The sequence below is a fragment of the Aedes albopictus genome, chromosome 3 (assembly GCF_035046485.1).
Source record: "Aedes albopictus strain Foshan chromosome 3, AalbF5, whole genome shotgun sequence".
NCBI classification, from domain to species: domain Eukaryota; kingdom Metazoa; phylum Arthropoda; class Insecta; order Diptera; family Culicidae; genus Aedes; species Aedes albopictus.
The window spans coordinates 371399814-371422669 of NC_085138.1; the positions used below are offsets into that span (position 1 = coordinate 371399814).

The 22856-nt window shown below is 37.4% G+C and overlaps 1 protein-coding gene across 1 annotated transcript in view; it reads left to right on the plus strand.

The window, feature by feature from the left end:
* Positions 1 to 21590, plus strand: part of LOC109397120 (uncharacterized) — a gene marked incomplete at its 3' end in the record, with an annotated part of 66296 nt that extends 44706 nt beyond the window's left edge. Inside the window, 1 exon segment of the mRNA XM_062855593.1 lies at positions 21247 to 21590. Coding sequence (XP_062711577.1) covers positions 21247 to 21590 — 344 coding nt within the window.
* Positions 21591 to 22856: the final 1266 nt, after the last annotated feature.

Below are 22856 nucleotides of genomic sequence, written 5' to 3' on the forward strand. Positions count from 1 at the left end.
GAAGGCCGAGTTTTATGTATGTGTGTGCTTAGTTGCTCAGTTGAAACGGCACAATTTCGTGCGGGAGGAGGTTGCAAAAATAGGCCTACTGATGGTACGCTCAAAATAGAAAACCCATTTTTCGGTTTAGTTAGCGTGTTTAGCAAGCTCGTGCATGTGATGAGCCGTTCCATTAAGAAGGGTTTCAATTGGTTGTCAAATGGAAATAGTATCAGTTGGTTGTCTATTATTTCAACACTTGATGTTACGGTTATCTTTTGAGGTTGATTTTCAGATACAAATATTTGGCACCAACATTTCACAATACCTGTGAAAAATCCCATTGTGGAAAAATCAGAGTTTTTTTTTGCGCCTAAAGACGTGCAAGAAAATAAACATATATGATTTTTCCCGATACTTTGCACTCCCATACGTGCGAAAAATAACTATACTTTTGGATATTTTTATACAGAAAAACTGGAGGTTAGAAGGCACAGAATGTTGCTAATTGACTAATTGAGAGATGAATTTGTGAAAAAAAAATCGCATTCTGGTGGGATTCGAACCCAGGACTCCGTATTCGCTAGACCGGCGCTTTAACCAACTAAGCCACAACAGGTAATGATTTTGCAGAATAGAAATCCAAACTGGACCCGAGCCCAGAGCCTATTCTGCAGAATCTTTACCTGTTCTGTGGCTAAGTTGATTAGTTCCGGTTTATCAAAAACGGGAATCCCACCAGGACGCATTTTTTTTTTCAATTAAACATTCAATAGTTCAGTTTTTCTGTATGTATATGACATACCAGCAAATCTGGTAAATACCAGTACAGGGCAACATATATCAGTGAGGACCTTTTTTCTTCCGTTTTTTCAACATGAGTAAATTCTCTGAATATTTTCTAAATATTTCTTCAGAAATTTCTGAAAATATTGAGATATTCCTTCAGATATTCTTCCAAGGATTCATGAATAAATAAATCGCTTCAGATTTGCTCCAGAGCTCTGGAAATTTCTTCATACCTATATCAGAAAATTCTTCCATTGCTTTTTTAGGAATTTCTTCCTGATTCCTTCCTTGACAATTCTTTCCAAGGATTCCTTCAGGAATTCCACTGGGAATTCTTCAAAAGCTTTTTTTAAGTCTTGCGTGGAATGCTTCAGAAATTCTTTCTGAGATTCATTGGAAAATTCTTCTTCAGATTTTTTTTTCGAATGCATGGATAAAATTAGAAAATCCTTAAGGTATTGCTTAAAAAAATCCTTCAGATTGGCTTCTGAGAATTTTTCCAGAGATTTCTCTCTCTCTCTCTCTTCTTGGCGTTACGTCCTCACTGGGACAAAGCCTGCTTCTCAGCTTAGTGTTCTATGAGCACTTCCACAGTTATTAACTGAGAGCTTCCTCTGCCAATGACCATTTTGCATGTGTATATCGTGTGGCAGGCACGAAGATACTCTATGCCCAAGGAAGTCAAGGAAATTTCCTTTACGAAAAGATCCTGGACCGACCGGGAATCGAACCCGTCACCCTCAGCATGGTCATGCTGAATACCCGTGCGTTTACCGCCTCGGCTATATGGGCCCTTTCCAGAGATTTCGTCAGAAATAAATCTAGATTCCTCCATAAATCTCCAAGGAGTCTAATGTACAATAGATAAAATTCTTGCAGGAAATCTTTCGGAATTCATTTTGAAATTTTTTCCGGCGATTCCTTTAAAAATCCATCTTGAGATTGCTTCATAAGTTTCTCTAAGGATTATTTTAAAGAATATGCCTTAGATTACCTCAGTAATAGCTAAATAAAATCCAATAAAAAAATCCAGAGAATTTATCCAGAAATTCTTTTTAAGATTTTTTTCATAAAATCTTCCATAGATTTCTTTAGATATTGCATTCAAGTTTTCTTGAAAAAACTTTAAAGAAGCTCATTTAGAAAATTTCAAATATTTCCGTAATTTCTTCGAAACCTCTTCAATAAATTCATTTTTAGATTCCTTCCGATATTGCTCTTGAAAAGTCTTAAGAAAATCCTCCAAAAGTTCCTATCGGATAATTTTTCGAGGATTCCTGCATAAACTTGTCCCGATGTTTTTTTCAGAAAATATATTACAGAAGATTTTTCTTGAATTTCTTCGAAAATTTGATCTACTTTAGAAACTGGTTTAGAGATTGCTTCAGGAATGTTTCCAAGGATTCCCCTAGAAAACCATCCGTGGAGATTTCCTCAGAAATTCTCAATTCTTTCAAAATTTTATTTCGAATGTTGCTTGCAGATCGTCTGCAAGGAGTTTCCAAAAAAAATCTTCCAGGGAATCAATTAGTGGTTTCTTCATAACTCTAGGAACTCTTTTAGAAAAATACTCCCGACATTTCCTTATAAAAAATTTCAAGGTTTTTTTTTTTTTAATTTTCCAAAAATTCCGTAAGAAATTCTTTCTTCTCAGATACAGCTTTAACCCTATGGAGACGGTATTTTCGCCTTTTTGGGTTTGTAAAGGTCGGTTTTCTCGGCCGGGCTAATGTGATTCACCCATCTCCTAAGGGTTAAACATTTCTTTAGAAATTTCTGCAATATGTAGTTTCTTTTAAAAGTTTTCCATGGATTCCTGAAATTTCACCTGGGATTAATTCAAAAAATTCTCCACGTTTTTGTACATTAATTCTTCTAGAGATTCATCTATTTATTTATCGAACGGTTTCACAGAAAATCGTCCATGGATTTCTACTGAAACAGTTCCATGGATGTCTTTAGACATAAGTCAAATTCAAGGACAAATATGAGTAAATGCAATGGTCACAATCTCACAATGTCCTGGTAAACCTTGTAAACACATAAGAGATCCGTCGTAACTAAAATAACACATTGAACTGAAAATTCTACTCATTGCTTGCTCACTCGTTGTAAACATTAAGTAGAATTTTAAGCGTCGTGCGTTTTGTGGATGACGAAGTTTGTGCTCTTAAATATATTAGTAAAAAATGTACCTGGATGCCCAAGCAACACACATGTTATATAAAAGTTACGACAGCGCAAGTTTTGGTTGTATAGAAGTTTTTTTTTACGTTATTTCAACACAATGTTAGAATTACGTATAATAAACATCTATACAACCAAAACTTGCGCTGTCGTAACTCTATTATAACATGTGTGTTGCTTGGGTGCGTTATTATTATTATTATTATTATTATTATTATTATTATTATTATTATTATTATTATTATTATTATTATTATTATTATTATTATTATTATTATTATTATTATTATTATTATTATTATTATTATTACATCAACAGGTATGGTATAGCCCCAATGATGGGTAAAAATTAATATAAAACGATGCAATACATAGATATTCCCATAGATATTACCATTAAAAGATATTACCATTAAAATCTCCTTACAGGGTTCTTTTAGAAAACCTTTCTAGAACGCAAACGAAAATATTTTCATGGAATCCTTCAGAAATTCTTCCAGGGATTTCTCAAGAAAATGATCTATGTCCAGACAACCAGGAGTCGCATAAGAAACCACGTTGTACATCGTATAAAGTACTATTTCATAGGGATATATGTACGTCTGACTGACAATTTTCATCGCATATGATGTTATCGCAGACAGACGTTCAAGTTTGACTCAGCAGCTTGTGTAAAAAACATGGCCGCCACAAATTGCCAAGTGACAATTCTGGAGCAACATTTGAAAAGGGCCCAAGAGGTCTTGTGTCTTTTTTATAAAACGCTCCGTAGGGCATAACAGCAGCCCGCCCACGTAAATGAAAACCGTTATCCGAAAGATCGATGTTTGCTCTATCTGATAACGGTCTTAGTTTTTGTGAATAAGCTGAGGGTGGCTCAGGAGCGACGTGTGAAGTCATTGTTTACCAATGCTTGTATGCCCTTTTCAAATGTTGCTCCAGAATTAGCGAACAGATGGCGTTAGCGACGTTCATATTCAATCGCTGCCTCACATGTGCGTTGCGACCAACAACTGTCACCACGGTCGTCTTTCAGCCGGATGGCGGGAAAAGACCGCACGTGTTGCACGCTAATAATGTTTCCACATAATTTGTGCAGAGTAAATGACTTTTATTTAATGTCTAAAATCTTTTGCACAAATTAGCGCAGGGCTCTTGTAAAATATTTTACACATTATTACTTTTATTTTACATAGATTTGCTTGAATAAAACTGCATTTGGATGAACTTTACTCGCATTGGGAAATCTTTGTGAATGTACCGCAAATGTAGGAATGATTTTGACAGTGTTTGTTTTGATTTTATTTTTCGGTGGGTGGTGAATTGGGTGGTAAGCGGCTGGAAGCACGTCGTTTTTCAAACTGTCAACTGCACGCGACTGCACTGTGGCAATCGGTTGCCTAGGTGTCGCTAGTGAAAATTTACATAGAAAATTTGAAAAATTTTGTTCGAGCTAGACGGTCTGTCTGTGATGTTATATTTTGAACTTATCAGGTAAAGTCATATAAGAATACAAATCAACTTTTATGTGGTATGAGTACATCGTAGTAGATGATTTTCTGACGTTTTATTGCGATGAACTTTACTTATTCGCAATAGCGTGCGAGCGAACTCGCAGTGTCAAATTAATTCGCATAATTGCGTACTACGATGATTATACGACTTCGTTTGGTACTTTTCTTGTTGTGTTAGTTTACCTCGCATTGGTGTATGGATGAAATCGCATAAAAGTACAAATAAACTCGTTGAAGTGTGCATACAAACTCGCATAAGCTAGAAGCGGTTATGTTGACATTATGCGATTTGATATGTTGTGACGATCACTAGGTAGATCGGGCTTATGTTGTTTACCGAATGATCATTCTTTTACGATCAGTGTAGGTTTGAACCGCTTACTGTTCGGTCGCCTTTCGGTGCAATTCTATGGTGTTAAATCAGAGTAAGTGAATACAGAATTTCGAACTTTATTACGACGGTCTCCGGAGAAAACTACCCAACCATCATGTTACAACGTGGGGGCTCAACGGGGATTAATCCCAAAGCGGTGGACATGCAATCTATGTTAGGTATACAGAGCATGCAACAACGTATACAGCGTTTGGAAGAAACAATCCAAAAGCTTCAACATTTTATCCAATCCATCTTCAACACAAGTCTACTGGGCGATACAGATGAACATTGCGAAGAAGTAACCGCTGCCGGACCAGCAGCATGTGATTTGAATAAGAAATTATTCCATGGATTTTTTTTTCAGAAATTTCTATGGGAATTTCTCGAAAAAAAAAATGCACGGATTCCGTCTAAGATTCATCTATCGATTTCTCTAGAAAATCAGAAATTCAGAATCCTTTCGAAATTTCTAAAGTATTTTTTTTTATTTATTAATGACACTTTACACTAAAAAGTACCATTCTAAAGTTTTATTTTTTAGAAGATTTCTTTAGATTTTTTTCCAAAGTTTCTTTCAGAAGTTATTTTACGGATGTCTTAAGCAAATTGAAATATTCATCCAATGTTTTCGTCGGAAATTCTTTCAAGAAATGCCTTTGAGTTTTATTAGGAAAAACCTCTAGAAATCTTTCGAAGAGTTCTTTTAAAACCAACCTTTGGATTCCTTCCAAAATTGCTCCTTAGATTTTTTTTTAAATTCCGGCAGCGATTTTTTTTTTCAAAAAAAATACACAGATTCCTTTAGAATAATTCCAGCAATTCTTTAATTATATCTTGCAAAGATATTTTCTGTTTTTTTTTCAGCGACTCTTCTAGAAATTCTTCCATGGATTCTTGAAAATATTCCAAGAATTCCAAAAATCCAACTCCAAGAATTTGCCCAGAAAATTTTCTACGGTTTGAAGTTTTCCATGGGTTTATTGAAAAAGTCCATCAAGGATTCCATCCAAAAATTTCTCCATGCATTCTTTCAGAAATTCTTCCAATTTTGTGTTTCGAAAATTCTTCCAGTGCAGTGGTTTCTTCAGAAATTATTGCAGAGATTCCTACCGGAGTTATGAAACCTTTCAGAGATTTATACAGGAAAAATCTCGTTAGAATGTCACTAGCAGATCCCTCCAGAAATTCTAACATGAATCCCTCCACGGACCTTTTCATGATTTCTAGCACGAGTGTACTTCTAGAGTTGGTGCGGGCATTCTTCCATGTATATTCACGAAAATTCTTCCTGAATTTCCTTCAAGGATACCTCCAGGAATTTCATCAACAAATCTGCCAGATGTGTTATTGTGACATTACTCTAAGAATCATTCTAACAATTTCTCAAGAGATTCATCTAGGAGTTCCACAGGACTTTCTCAAAGCAGTTAATCAATGGATTCATACAGGTGCAGATATATCTTCAAAAATTGAAAATGACCAGAATTTCCGTTTTTTTAGGATTTATACAGTATCTCCAAAATCCGAATAATTTATGCTTCCAATATATTAATCGGTTGTTGTAGAGATTTTCACCTAATTTATAATAAGAGATTCGTCAACGTCAACAGCATTGAAATTGATAAAAAAAAAAGTTCTTTTATTCAGGAAGTAGTTATGAGTCTCAATAAAAACTAAAACCCGACGGACAATTATTGACAAACTATTTTTTTGATCCCATATCTATGTAACTCTGCCTCAAGGAGTTTCTTAGAAACTCTTTCAAAAATATCATCGATGTATTAACACCTTTCTCAAGAATTACCTACAGTAACACTTCCAGGAAGCTTCCCTGGGATTCTTCAGATTTTTGCATTTTATTTTCTGAAATTTTTGCAAATGTGCTATGTTTTCGTTTTTAAGTAAATGTTGGCCTATTTTGATTTAAAAATTTAAAAATTGAACTATCAAATGATAGTAGCACATAGTGCTCTAGAAATATACTCTTCACTCCAAACCAGAACCAGTTCCAACCTTGCATATGCATGAAATCCTCAATTTGGTCCTTTGAAGTACTTCTCGGAAAAGGTTTCAGATGCTCCCAGTTCCCAGAATGGCCAATTGGCCATTGGCTTAAGCCGATACCCGAAATTTTGGTTTTAATCTTATCAAAATTTTAAAATTTTGAAATTTTTGATAATCGATTGAAAAGTGATCTTTTTTTATTCGTGATCTTATGAATTTTAATTTTTTAATTAATCTTATTTTCGTTCTTGAGCAGCCCTATCTTTTTATATTTTCCAACGAAGCTTTCTTAGGGTTCCGCTTTTTCGAGACAAAAACTTTAAGTTTTTTTTAAATTTTATTGTCATTGAAAAATGCTATTAGAATTGGACGCAGTGGCTTGGGGAGGATAAAAATGCTATCAGAAACTAATAAGCTTCGGGCTCAATCATTTCAATCATTCTGCATTAACATATTGATGGCTTCGTTTGAAATTACTTTGGAAGTTACTATAAAAAAAAGAAGAAATTGTCACAATCTTTCTAGGGGTATCTCCAAATAGTTCATCAAATATTTATTGGAGCCATGTTAGAGATTTTTACTGTTTTTAGTTTGGCTTCTAAAGAACTCTCTTTCAAGACACAGGTAAACGAACAAATGATGGCAAGCACGAAAATGATAAGAAGTTAATAGGAGTTATAGAGTGGCTGTGATTCAAACAATTTGTTTAGGGTAGCATTTACGTTTTCAGACGTGATTTTGATAGGAGTGTAATGGAACGTTGCCATGTTTGAAAATAACCTTCAAATTTTTAAAATAAATAATCATCCTATAAAAAAGCGAAACGGAGGAAAGAGAAATTCAAGTTTTTCCTGATCAGAGTTTCAAGAGGGGTCTTCAGAATATTTTTGTTGAAATCGTGAGCCCAAAAATGACATTTTTTCACAGAAAATGGCTACATACAGCTAAATTTTTTCCTTTTTTGAATGCATAAATGTTTTCCTTTATTTATATTTGGAAAACCCATTGTAGAACTTTTCAGTACATTTCAAATGCTGATGAGTGACATTCTCCTACAACAAACAATTTATGACATTTCACAACAAACTGCAATGGAAATCTTTGCAGATGTCTTCCCTGTTTGCCAGAAAGAAAGTCAAATGTATCCTTCTGGAAACATCAATAACCCCTAATACTAAAATTGCCACTTAGGTACAACCTTAGCTCAAGCATCTATAAAGTGATCAAACCCAGACACGAGCTTCCGCACGAATTCCCAGGAAAAACACCTTTTTTGCATCCCCGTAAATTATCTTTTATCACCTTGTCCAGGGAAAGAAAGAAAAAAAATACACATTTATCTCATCCATCGGTCTCTTCTAAACGATCCCAAACAAACCAATTTGTTCGGAAATGTTACCACCATCTACCATCTGCACAACTGTTGCTGCGAATGGTCCCATCCATGTGCGTGTGCGGCAGATAAACGTTTTAAAACATTATTTAGGTGTACCGGGGCCCCGTAATTGTGAGTTCTGATACCGATCGGTACAAAGCAGTCAGCCAGCAAGCGCAATAAAAGGGAAAAAGAAAGGACCCCTAAACTAGTAAAAATGTAATTTTTATTGATGATGCACATTTTACTTTTCCATCGTACGTCGCTTCGTACTGTTGATAGTGATGATGATTCAGTTGAGAAAGCAAGAATTCGAAGGATGGTGACTTGTGAGGGTGGGTCAGAGGACTTCGGGTTGGGTCGACCGGTAGATATCGGCGGCAGTCTTTCTCTATCATGCTCGACTGAGCTTTGGGTTTGCGTGCCGTCAATTGACTTTCCTGCTGACTGACTACGGAGAACGATGACAACGAGAGCAGGCAGCTCGAACACACTCTGGGAAATCCAGGTAAAGCGAATGGTTGGGCGATGATAGCATTAGGGACAGGGGTTCGTAGGTTGATTGGCCGATGGAGCATTTGATCGATCGACATTGGACGATAGTTGAGGTGAACTTGAAATTTGGGATTCCGTAAAAGGTTTCCTTGTGATTCTCCTAATGAATTCTGTGCTAAAAATTTCCAACGGATTTCTTCTGTTTTTTTAAAGAATTCCTCTTGAAATTTTCCTATGAGTTTCTTCAGGAATTCCTAAGAAATGCTCAAGGAATTCCACAGGGGTGTTCTCTAGAAGTTCCTCAAGATATTCCCTTAGGAGTTTCTCTAGGAATACTCCTGGAAATATCTCTAGTAGTTCCTTTCGGAATTCTCCCTTAAATTCATCTAGAAATTCCCCTAGGGATTCCTCTAAGATTTTCACTAGAAATTCTTCCAGGAATTCCTCAAGGAACCCATCTAAGAATTCTTCTCGAAATACTTCTTGAAAATCAAAGAATTACTCTAAAAATTCCCTTAATAATTTTCCCAGGATCTGCTATAAGAATTCCTCTGGGAAATCTTCTAGGAATTCACCTAGGAATTTATCTTGAGATTTCCCCATGAACGGTTCTACGAATTTCTCCAGAAATTCCTTTGATAATTCTTTTAAACATTCTCCTGGAAATATCTCTAGGAATCACCTTAGGTTTTTTTTTCTAAGAATTCTAAAAATTAAAGATGTTAAAAAGGAGAAATATCGATTTTTTCTGGAAAAATCGACTTAGAATTCTTCAACTTGAATAGATTTTGAAACCACGAATACAAACATTTTTTCTTGTTTATTTACAATCACATCTCATCTGAATCACAAACTTTTTTCGAGTTTGTTTCCGAAACAATTCCTTTAGAAAATGCTGAGTTCAATGAGTTCAACTGCTCTGCGCCATTCCCGGATGAACCCACCTGTCCTCAGAGGAAAGTTCCTGCCCGGGTCCGACCCGAAGGCCCACATATTTGACTTGCTGCCTCGTCATCTTCTGTTGAAACGGGTCAACAACAGCTTTCTTATTCCTTACCATTCGTCCCCGAACCTCCTTCTTCCTCTCCGTACCTGTGTGCATCGATACCAGGCCAAAGCCAACACACACCCCCTACTGAACCGCTGAAGACGACGACGATGACGACAGCACTCGGGCCGACCGAGGAGGGCAGGGTCGACCGACCGAGCGGCCCCTCGTTCGCCTTTGTCGGAATCCATCAATGAGTATAATTCATCGAAGAAAGAGAATGCTTATTGGCTTTCGGCTCTGCTCTGTGTCTGTTCCTGTGCCTGTGTGCCCCTGACCCTCGTCGGGGTCTTTCTCCCGCGAGCTACAGTGTATCAAACAATTGTCCGTACAGCAAATTTTTTGTCAAAATAATTTTTCCATCAAATGTTTATAACTTTTTTATACGTCAGTCAAAAACGCTGGAATTTTGACCAATCGTAAACCATATATTGCAGCTCCATTGGTAAAATTTTGAGCGAGATCGAATAAGTTTTCTGAAAGTTATAGAATTTTTAGTCAAACTTTTAGCATTTTTGAAAACATTTTTAAAACATTATATCTCAATATGTAGTCGATGAAACTTTTTCAATATTTTTTGTGTTACAGCTTATACCTAAGGCTTTCATATGCAGCTTCGTTTGAGGTTTTATATTCACTACAAAAAATATGAAAAATTAGCTTATGTAGTTGACGGTATTCAAAAAATTGCCATATTTTGAACATATAATCTGCCAAACGTTTTCTACCAATAAAAGTGCATTGACTGAACGAAAAATGCATAGGACCTACTCTTCATATGTTGTTTAGTAGGTCCTGTACAAAAATATTACATTAAGAGAGTTTAAAAATGTTGAAAACACTTGGCACTTTTATTGATCAAAATATGATAAATTTCCAAATAATACTCTGAATATATACAGATTTTTCATATTTTTTGTAGTGAATATAAAACCTCAAACGAAGCTGCATATGAGAGCCTTAGGTATAAGCTGTAACACAAAAAAGATTGAAAAAGTTTCATCGACTACATATTGAGATATAATGTTTTAAAAATGTTTTCAAAAATCCTAAAAGTTTGACTAAAAATTTTATAACTTTCAGAAAACTTATTCGTTCTCGCTCAAAATTTTACCAATGGTGCTGCAATACATGGTTTATGATTGGTTAAAATATCAGCGTTTTTGGTTGACGTATAAAAAAGTTATAAACATTTGAATGAACAAATATTTTGACAAAAAAATTGCTGTACGGACAATTGTTTGATACACTGTATGATGACGACGACGGCTTCGAGTCCTGCCCGGGGCAAGTCGTACCTATACTGGAAGCCCAGGCAAGCAAGCTCGAGAAGGTGGCAGCAGCAGCAGGCAGACACGTTGTCGAATATCTAAAAGCAGAAAACTGATAAAATTCCTTCGCTTTCTCGGGAGTTTCCGAGTGGGAAGCTGTAACTATTTTTGAACCGATGGTATTTTTCAACTGAAATTTTTATTTAAAATGTTCGTCAGTTGTTTAATTTTAGATGATCACTTTATCTGTTTTTTTTTTGACATTAATAACGAAAATTTCATAAACTTCATACATAATTTTTTTCTCAAAGTTGTTGGGAATAAGTGAATAAGCTGAGTTTAAAAGTCTTTTATTTTAAGATGCATTGTGACTACGTGTGTTTCGCAGACAGGAAAACAGATTGACATATTAAGACATAGGAACAGAAATTCCGAGATAAGACTGTAGTAAAAAAAAAGAATCATAAATATAGAATAGCAGGAAGACAGAAAAAAACTTGGTCAGGAGAACTCAAACAAGCAGACGGGAGACAAAAAGACAGAAAGACTGAAAGACAGTAAGACAGTAAGACAGAAATACAGAAAGACAGAAAGACAGAAAGACAGAAAGACAGAAAGACAGAAAGACAGAGAAGACAGAGAAGACAGAGAAGACAGAAGGACAGAAAGACAGAAAAACAGAAAAACAGAAAGACAGAAAGACAGAAAGACAGAAAGACAGAAAGACAGAAAGGCAGAAAGACAGAAAGACAGAAAGACAGAAAGACAGAAAGACAGAAAGACAGAAAGACAGAAAGACAGAAAGACAGAAAGACAGAAAGACAGAAAAACAGGAAGACAGGAAGACAGAAAGATAGAAAGACAGAAAGACAGAAAGACAGAAATACAGAAAGACAGGAAGACAGAAAGACAGAAAGACAGAAAGACAGAAAGACGGAAAGACGGAAAGACAGAGAAGACAGAGAAGACAGAGAAGACAGAGAAGACAGAGAAGACAGAGAAGACAGAGAAGACAGAGAAGACAGAGAAGACAGAGAAGACAGAGAAGACAGAGAAGACAGAGAAGACAGAGAAGACAGAGAAGACAGAGAAGACAGAGAAGACAGAGAAGACAGAGAAGACAGAGAAGACAGAGAAGACAGAGAAGACAGAGAAGACAGAGAAGACAGAGAAGACAGAGAAGACAGAGAAGACAGAGAAGACAGAGAAGACAGAGAAGACAGAGAAGACAGAGAAGACAGAGAAGACAGAGAAGACAGAGAAGACAGAGAAGACAGAGAAGACAGAGAAGACAGAGAAGACAGAGAAGACAGAGAAGACAGAGAAGACAGAGAAGACAGAGAAGACAGAGAAGACAGAGAAGACAGAGAAGACAGAGAAGACAGAGAAGACAGAGAAGACAGAGAAGACAGAGAAGACAGAGAAGACAGAGAAGACTGAGAAGACAGAGAAGACAGAGAAGACAGAGAAGACAGAGAAGACAGAGAAGACAGAGAAGACAGAGAAGACAGAGAAGACAGAGAAGACAGAGAAGACAGAGAAGACAGAGAAGACAGAGAAGACAGAGAAGACAGAGAAGACAGAGAAGACAGAGAAGACAGAGAAGACAGAGAAGACAGAGAAGACAGAGAAGACAGAGAAGACAGAGAAGACAGAGAAGACAGAGAAGACAGAGAAGACAGAGAAGACAGAGAAGACAGAGAAGACACAGAAGACAGAGAAGACAGAGAAGACAGAGAAGACAGAGAAGACAGAGAAGACAGAGAAGACAGAGAAGACAGAGAAGACAGAGAAGACAGAGAAGACAGAGAAGACAGAGAAGACAGAGAAGACAGAGAAGACAGAGAAGACAGAGAAGACAGAGAAGACAGAGAAGACAGAGAAGACAGAGAAGACAGAGAAGACAGAGAAGACAGAGAAGACAGAGAAGACAGAAAAGACAGAGAAGACAGAGAAGACAGAGAAGACAGAGAAGACAGAGAAGACAGAGAAGACAGAGAAGACAGAGAAGACAGAGAAGACAGAGAAGACAGAGAAGACAGAGAAGACAGAGAAGACAGAGAAGACAGAGAAGACAGAGAAGACAGAGAAGACAGAGAAGACAGAGAAGACAGAGAAGACAGAGAAGACAGAGAAGACAGAGAAGACAGAGAAGACAGAGAAGACAGAGAAGACAGAGAAGACAGAGAAGACAGAGAAGACAGAGAAGACAGAGAAGACAGAGAAGACAGAGAAGACAGAGAAGACAGAGAAGACAGAGAAGACAGAGAAGACAGAGAAGACAGAGAAGACAGAGAAGACAGAGAAGACAGAGAAGACAGAGAAGACAGAGAAGACAGAGAAGACAGAGAAGACAGAGAAGACAGAGAAGACAGAGAAGACAGAGAAGACAGAGAAGACAGAGAAGACAGAGAAGACAGAGAAGACAGAGAAGACAGAGAAGACAGAGAAGACAGAGAAGACAGAGAAGACAGAGAAGACAGAGAAGACAGAGAAGACAGAGAAGACAGAGAAGACAGAGAAGACAGAGAAGACAGAGAAGACAGAGAAGACAGAGAAGACAGAGAAGACAGAGAAGACAGAGAAGACAGAGAAGACAGAGAAGACAGAGAAGACAGAGAAGACAGAGAAGACAGAGAAGACAGAGAAGACAGAGAAGACAGAGAAGACAGAGAAGACAGAGAAGACAGAGAAGACAGAGAAGACAGAGAAGACAGAGAAGACAGAGAAGACAGAGAAGACAGAGAAGACAGAGAAGACAGAGAAGACAGAGAAGACAGAGAAGACAGAGAAGACAGAGAAGACAGAGAAGACAGAGAATACAGAGAAGACAGAGAAGACAGAGAAAACAGAAAAATTAGAGAAGACAGAGAAGACAGAGAAGACAAAGAAGACAGGAATACATAAAAAATGGGAGAACTACTTTTCTGCGATAATTAGTGGAGGAATCTTTTTAGAGAATTTACTGTAATTCATAGAGGACTTATAGAAAAATGTCTTGAGAAAACCCCTAGAGGAATCCATGGAAAAAATATGAAGGAATGTTTGCACAAGGTTCTGGACAAATCCCCGAAGGAGAGGAATACCTTGAAGAATTTCTGTAGAAATTCAAGCAAGAGTTTCTTCAAAAATTTATGAAAAAAAAAACACTGGATGAACTGTAGGAGCTGTCACAGCAGAAACTCCTCCAAGGACTTCTGGTGGAATATCAACAGCAAGTTCTAGAGGAACTCATACAGTGATTATTGGTAATCTTTAAAAGAATCCCAAGAATAATTCCAGGAAAAATTCCCTAGAGGAATCCTGGGTAGTAATTTCAAGTAAAATTTCACAATTAAACCCCGGAGGAATCCCTCAAGTTTCACTGGAGCAGGTAGAATCAGTGGAAAAATTCCTGTATAAATTCCTGAATTAATCCCAACAAGATTTCTGGAAGCAATTTCTATAAAAAAAAATCTTCGGAAAATATCTGGAAGAATCCCAGCTGGAGTTTGAGGAGCTCCAAATGAAAACCTTGTATATTTTGAGCTACAACGAGATTTAAAATTGGTTTTGTCGATTTCAAATTTCGGCAGTTTTTTTTTCTCTTCGTCATGGGGGTTTTTTGAAACTTGCTGGTCTCAAATACTTTCCAACCAAGCTGAGTTATATGCCTAAATTTCAGGCGATTCGACCCACAAAAACCCTCCATGACGAAGAGAACAAACCTGCCGTTAATACCCTTCGTCACCCTATAAGGCGAGATTTGTTCATTGTGTAGTTTGTATTATTATACTTAATGATTGAAAATGTCTGCATCAAAATATTTAAAAGAATATCACCCCCCTGTTGGGGAAATTAAGCCACTGCGTCCAATATGCTGAACTTTTGTGGCATGTCCCGTTTTGAGTGTCTGGATAATCGAGTCCGGTCTGTCTCATTGGGGGAATTACGTCATTTTTTGAAGATTTTCCTGAAAAAAACAGTGTAGAAAAAATACTAAAAAAAGTGGAAATCTTGGTAGAATGGGCTTGCATCCTTTCAAGATAATGTCTTCGACGCCGAATAAGCCTGTGAGTCGCAGATAAAATAGGCCTATCTGTTCGAAGTTGAGCACAAGTAGTGGAATTGAAAGGAACAAGTTTTTCTTGATGGTTTTTTTTTTTTCAATTTACTTTTGAAACGTTCGAAGTAAAGTGAGGTATTTGGCCATGGAATTTCGACGTCTATGACAGAGTTATTTATTTTGTCAAAACAAACAACTTTCTCGAAGAATCCAATTCTCTATAGTGTCAGGGTCAAAAGTTAGACGCTGGCACCACCTTTTCTAATATTATTACAAAAGATTAAATATTTCAAAAAACATCAGTTATATATCTCTCAAAATTTTTGATAGTATATGAGATATTCAGGGGATTCACTAAACAGCGTATAGTCATTAAAGTGATGAAACGACGCAATCACCAAGGCAATCTTTGACTATTTCATTCGAAATTTCATGAAGCATCTCAACAGATAATAATGGCTTACGCTTAATATGCTTAGTGAATACCCCTCAATTTTTAATGTGAACTATAGCCTGCCTACTGTATTTTTTTGGCATGCAGCACTTTGGAAAAAAAATGGATTTTCAAACTTTCTCGTTTTCGGTGCCTTCCCGGTCGATTTTCCCAATTATTTTTCGTATGAACCCTTCGGAGTGCTGCACGAATGAAACACTGAAAGAATGGTGTGGATTCGTTGGCTCGTTCCCGAGCCTATTCGTGACATACAAACACCATTTCATTTTTCTGTTCGAAAGTTATTATTTGACTCAACTGCATCAGAAAATGTTTTAAATTCACATATTTTCTCGTAAAAACACCAAAATAAGCTCAAATAACTGATGATGATGAACCTGGGATTGTTAGTGGAATACCTGCAGGTAAAAAGAAAATCGGGTTAAGTACTGCTCCTTATAATTCCACTAAGAACTTGCATCCTTCGACGGATACGACTCGACTCGAGTCATGTACAACACACTGAAGACGATCTTACAGTTGAGGTCGAAATACGTATCTGTCAAAGGATGCAAGTTCTAGACGAACATTTGAAAAGGGCCTATCTGCTTTGTGTAAACAAACATGTTTTTGTCTCTGTAGGGCCCATCTGCATCCACCCACGCACATCAACACCCTTATCAGAAAGAGTGTTCTTCAAGCTATCTGTTAAGGGTGTTGATGTGCGTGGGTGGATGCAGATGGGCCCTACAGAGACAGAAACATGTTTGTTTACAAAAAGCAGATAGGCCCTTTTCAAATGTTCGTCCAGAGTTCTTAGTGGAATTAAAAGGAACAGTACTTATCCCGATTTTCTTTTTACAATAAGTCCTTAACAGTAGACTGTGGAATTTCGACGTCTAGGAAAGAGTTGTGTATTTTGTCAAAATGAACAACTTTGTCGAAGACACGAAGTCTCTAGGACGTAAAACTCAAAAGTTAGATGGTGGCGCCACCTATGTGGATAAATTGCGAACTACTAATTTCTTGGCAACTAATGTCCTTGATAATTACAACAAACCTGTGTCGGAAACGCTTCGCAATTTTTTGGTGGAAACTTGGTAATAATTTGGCAAAATTTTCAAAATATCTAAATTTTGAAGGTTTTTCTTAATTTTGATTTTTTTTTCTTACAGCCGGAATTACGTCTGATTGTATCACAATACAATCCCCATTTCGCAAAGAATCTATTCAATCAAAATGTAATAAACCCTTACTAAAATGTGATAAATGGAAGTTTATTTTCTTATAATGCTTTTCCTGAAAATATCCTATTAATTCCTTATGGCATTACGATTTCTGAATTTTGGCAGGATTTTACAAAAGAATTTTGATAAAAATTTAACCTGACATTTATGTCGACAATATTTTTGCTCATTTCTACACGAATTTTACCAGAAACTTCTTAAAAAGACAAAAGACACGGACAGCGTCTTCAGCCAGAGGCTGTACAGACTGAACGAAACATAACACTAGACAACGGACACACGGATCATGCACCAGTGGATACGGAGAAAAAACAATTCACACGAAAAGTTTCATCGCCCGGAGCGGGAATCGAACCCTCACCCCAGAGCATGGTGCGATAAGAGGCTTGATGACCCTAACCGCACGGCTACGAGGCTCTACCTACACAAAACATGGCAATTTTCTACATGCTGGTTTTTAATACAATTTTTCAGAAATGAAGTAAAAATGTGTTGACATTTTAGTTCGCAAAGCTTCGTCCAAAGTAAAGTCTTTGGAGTTACTTACCCAGCAAACCGTGACCAAAATTTTTAACCCTCGAGCGATCGCACTTTTGTATTTTGTACAACACGTTGTGAAAAAACCAGACGATGGCAAAATAGGAATAAAGGTAGATAGATATAAAGATAGCAAGAAAGGAAGATAGTAACATAACAAAATAGAAAATAGGAGAGTGAGAAGATAAAAAAAAATATAATACGAAGACATGAAAATTTAAAATGGAATGGCAAGAATATATGGTGGAAAGGTAGATTAAGAGATAGGACGACAGGAAGATGGAAAGTTCGTAAAATAGCAAGGTAGGAAGATAGGAAGATGAAAAGAACAACATACTAAAAATAATAATAACTATAGAAAGATAAGTAGGAAGATAGAAAAGTAGGAAACTAACAAGCTAGGAAGACGAGGAATTTGGAAAACAGGACGGCAGGAAGAAAAGAAAGTTGGAAAAAGAGGACAGAAAAGAATAAGTAACTAGGGAAATTGGAAGGTACATAGAAAAATTAACAAATATGAGAATAGAAATATTGGCAGATAGGAATCTAGGTAGCTAGAAAGATTGGATGAAAAGGTTATACTAAAACAGGAATATAATAAAATAAGAACACAAGAAGGTGGGAAGAAAAGGTGATAAAAAAATAGTTGGAAATAAAAGTAGTAAGATAAGAAGATAAAGAAGCTGATAAGGAGATGGAGATGAAAAATTGGACAGATAGGAGCAGAGCAAGATGGAAAGAACACGAGATGTAGAGTAAGGCAATTCAGTAGAGAGAAAGGGAACACGATTAGAAAGTAGGAAAATTAAAAGGTAGGGTGATAGGAAGATAGGCAGAACAATAAGAAAAATGGAAAATAAGAAGATATGATGATAGGATAATATAGAAACTTTCAAAATTTGAAAATATGCAGATGGGAATACAGAAAAATAGGATGATGGTTTGAAAGGATACCTTGGAGTCAAAGGTTGAAAACCATTGAAGTTTTAAAACAATTACTTCCTGTTTTCCAAGTGTTTCATTTACAGTTTAACCAGGTGCTCCTCAAAAATGTTTTCTCATGTTTCCAACAGGAAGTCTGCAATAGTTCCAGGAATTTCTACAGGCACCCTTCAAAAATTCTTTCAGTAATTCGGAACCAACATTTGCAAAGGAGTTACTGCTTTTGGAAACAATGGCTTCCATGGATCGTATTTCACCCCTCCCTCGCTATCTAATCCCAGTAGTGGAAAAATCAAGAAAGGTCCGCAGCTTTATTACGAGGTACTTTTCTCCAAAACCCAGTTATTTCCTTTTGAAATGTTGAAATAGTTTTCAGAGGATCATCAAATATTCCCTCTGAGTCCCAGGTGTACCCCAAGAAGTACTTTCAAGGATTACCTTTAAGGGGCTACTTGAAGTTCATATATATGTAGATATGAAGGCCAAATTTAGTTATTTTTAAGTTACCTTTTTATGCTAGGACCTAGGAGTTCTCTAAAATTTTTCGCCAAGAAATCTCAAAGGGGTGTCGTCAAAAGTTTCTCAAAGAGATTCATTATATTTTTATCCGTTAGCTTTTATGGCATTTCTTGAGAAGTTCCTCAAATAATTCCTCTACGTGTTTCAATTCCTCTATGGCAAGCCAAAAGACTCTCTCTTGAAATTTTAGGAATTTTAGAGGTTCTTTTCAGAGATCTCTACCACAATTTCTTTCGGAATTTTTCCAAGATTTTTTTCAAGCAGCCAAACGCTGTTACTTAAAGTGATGGACTAAACATACTGGGTTTAGTGAATATACAAACGCTTATTTATTTTTTTACTTATTCGATTATTTGGAAGGTTCGGGCGCCTCATGGGCATAACTGAGCCGAAATCATGTTTTTTTGTACAATATTTTTACATTTTACATTTTTTTTTGTTTTTATTAATGTGTATTTTAACTTAAATGCTAATTCTACACTCACATTTTAAACTAAATTATTTGCTAACTAATACTAAAAACATTGATGGGACAAAATGTCCTGATCTGTAACGGAAAACAAATGCTTATTGTTGCAACAATCGCATCATGCTAGCGTATTCGACGCGTTGTGGTGTTGGTACCAACTTGTTGTGGGACTTGGTCTTCCGGATGGCCAGGAGCAGCTTGGTAACACAAAGATAAAAAAAACTGGAGAACAAAGCACAAGCGAATTAAACTTTTATACCAGCAGAGCGTAGAAAGACGAAAATACATCCCATGTATGTGACATCGCGGGTCCCCAGCACGTCTCTCACAAGAACAATAGGTTGTCTACCTCGGGCCTCAAGGGTATCCAAAAGTAGTGCTCTGGAGGCGTCATTATCCGGGCATTGCCAAACTACGTGGTCGATGTCATCATAACCGGTAATCTTGTATGATCTTTCGACCAGTGCACACATCTGCTCTCTTATTTTTGTAAGAGAGTAAGATGCATGCTTTACAGGTTTCATCGACCGGAGTGCCTCAATCGAACTAAGGCTATCCGAAAAGATGAAGAAATGGTCTACGGGCATGTTGGAAATCATCCCCAAAGCGAAGGTGATTGCTACCAGCTCAGCAACATAAACCGAACAAGGTTCCTGAAGTTTGCGGAAGGTAGTGAAATTTTCATTGAAGACACCGAAACCAGTGAATCCATTTATGCGAGATCCATCAGTGAAGAATCTCGGTACTTTTCGTTAAAAATGCGAGGAATAGATATACATTGAAGTTGATCTGATATTCCATGAATAGCTTGTTTCATGGACAGATCTTATTTAACAGAGGAACTGTCATTAGTGAAGTGTACACGAGGAGGATTATAACTTGGTAGGCTTATGTCAGATGACATGTAGAACAGATAGATTCTCATGAATTTTGATTGAGTGGTCAGACTTAATCGAAATATTTTGATCGTTATTCTGTAGCTTTCATCCATTTCAGTCTTAAAGCTTTCTGGTCAATCGTTCTTTGAAAACATGATTCGGTTTGGATTGCGAAGAATTCGACTTCCCGAATAAACACCTATGATCTAATAATAATCTTTGGCCATCCTATGTACCATAGTGTCACGTAGAAAGTGTGCTGTGACGGAAATGGAATCAGCTTAGCCCGAAATCGACGTGGACGAGACGGGTACAGAACTTGAATTATTCAATCTTGTTATTTTAGGACAAGGCATTTGGAGTACATTGCTCAAAATTTCTAGAGCACCGTATTTTAGAACCGTTGAACGGATTTGGATGAAAATGCATCACGCTAATTGTTCAGTGGTTGTCAACAGCGTGATGCATTTTAATCCAAATCCGTTCAACGGTTCTAAAATACGGTGCTCTAGAAATTTTGAGCAATGTACTCCAAATACCTTGTCCTTAAGACTCAAACATCCGTCATCATTTTTCGGAAATAGAAAAGCAGTTTTTTTCGCTGTAAATGTATTCACTGTATTCTATTCGTCATGTGAAAAAATGATTGATTTGAACGAAAAAACTGCTTTTAAATGTTTGATGATGACGATGATTTCAATGACGAATTGTTCAACGTTAAGGATATGGGAGCTAATTTATAAAATAGTGATTGAAACTAGATTGGTCATCAGGCGAGATGCACGAATAAAATCGATCATTATTGATCGGTGCTTAGCCAAACGGAAATCAGATAAAAACCCTATGTACTTATTTTATGTAGTTTTTAAGAACAAAATCGATCGAGTATGTGATCGAATCTCCGGCCAAATATTCGTTGCGTCGAATAATGAAATTTAACATATTTGGCAGTATTATTTCATAGTACTATTCAGTACATCCTCCTGCTCGGGTCACGCCAACAAAGCTATTCGCTCACTCTTTGCTCCCGTCCTTCTTCAACCGGAGTCCCGCAATATTCATAACGAGCCGTAACATCTGTTTGGCAGGTAATAAAATACTAACAATGTTCGTATTTTTCCTCTCTCTTTCCCCTCAGGTACCGAGAAAAGGACAAGGACCCGCTCGGCTTAGGCGGAATCGGTGGCGGCGGTGGCAGCGGAAGTGGAGCCGGTGGACTGCTGGGAAGTGAGGGATTCGGGCCGGTCGGCGTGGGAGGCGGCATCGGCCCTGGTCTGGGCCGAGATCCACACTACAACCAGCAGCAGATCAGTGCCAACCATCGGAACTACGAACTGGATCTGGAGCGGGACCATGTGCTGCCCACGTCCGCACCGAATGCGGAGATCCTCAAGAGCAACAGCAACCCGACGTATCCGAATCCGAATCGGCATCACGGACACGACCGGCATCGGCACTCCAACTCGACGCCGTATCCACATGGTGAGTAGAGTAGCTACTGTGAACTGAAAGCGTCCCGATTTGGGCGAAAGCTTTCGGGAATGATCTTTTAGTATGACTATAAGTTGGGTTATAGTGTGGGAGTACAAAGTGTAGTTCCATATCGCGGATAAAGATCAAAGGAAATTTCCCGCTGCTGAGTTGAATTCTTGATTGCCGGGCTAAAATTTGAATCTTAATGCACATCAAGATACCTAAATATCACTATGGATTTGCAATCCTGTCCATGTTCATCCCGTTTGAAACAAAAGATGCCATGTACATCACTGTTTCATACCTCTTTTTGGCCTTAACTTACAAATCACATAAAAATCTACAGAATAGAAACAGTGCTTCAATTCTTTGTTTTGAGCAGGATGAAAATAACGTGGAATGAGCTCACCAATCTGGTCAAACATCCTACACAAAATTAACGACAAAACACCTCTACCAAAGAAATCATTCCTGAATAGTGGTGTGGATCAAAATCGATTTCTTGTGTACTTGCTAATATTGTGTATGTACCATGTTCGAACAGATTGGTGAGCTCATTCCATGTTATGTCTAAGTTTTGCATTTGTTATCATTTTGCGAAGCTATGACTTTCAGTACAAATTGAGTTATTAGATATCAGCCACCATGTTTGTGATACCATTAATGCAGAGGTAATTAATATTTGACGTAATGTGATTTTTAATGAACGTCCCTGCATAGCAGTGTTTTTTTCTGGTATGTTCATATATATACAAAAAAAGCTAATCAAATATCAACCACCTAGATGAACAGTTTTCCAATATCGCCAGCCTGGCACGTGTGCATGAAAAATGAGAATTTTAGGCGCCATGCCCGAAAAAAACTCGACATTCACCAGAATTAATCAATTTCACTTTTGATCCAAAGCTCCCACCGAAGCCAACCAAACCAAAACGAAAAAAAAAACTCAACACTTTCGCCCCCGTCATTGTTATTCGTCACACGACCCTCGCATCATTCAACCTGATGTCGCTGTCGCCGCCATCGTTGAGGCCACACCGTCGTCGACGTCGTCGATGGTTCCGACGACGATGGCTGACGGGCGCGGATGGAGTCGCGTCCATGTCATGTGTGAATACGTGGGGTCTTTCGGGTGGCGTAAGAAGCAGGTTGAATGAACAGAACTGAAGAGAAAAAAATCCAATTCGCTTCGGAACGTTTCAATTTCTTTGGCTATAGTTTATTGCTTCGATTGTTGTCGTCAGGTTGCCGTTCCGTTCGTTGTTGGCGGGTGCG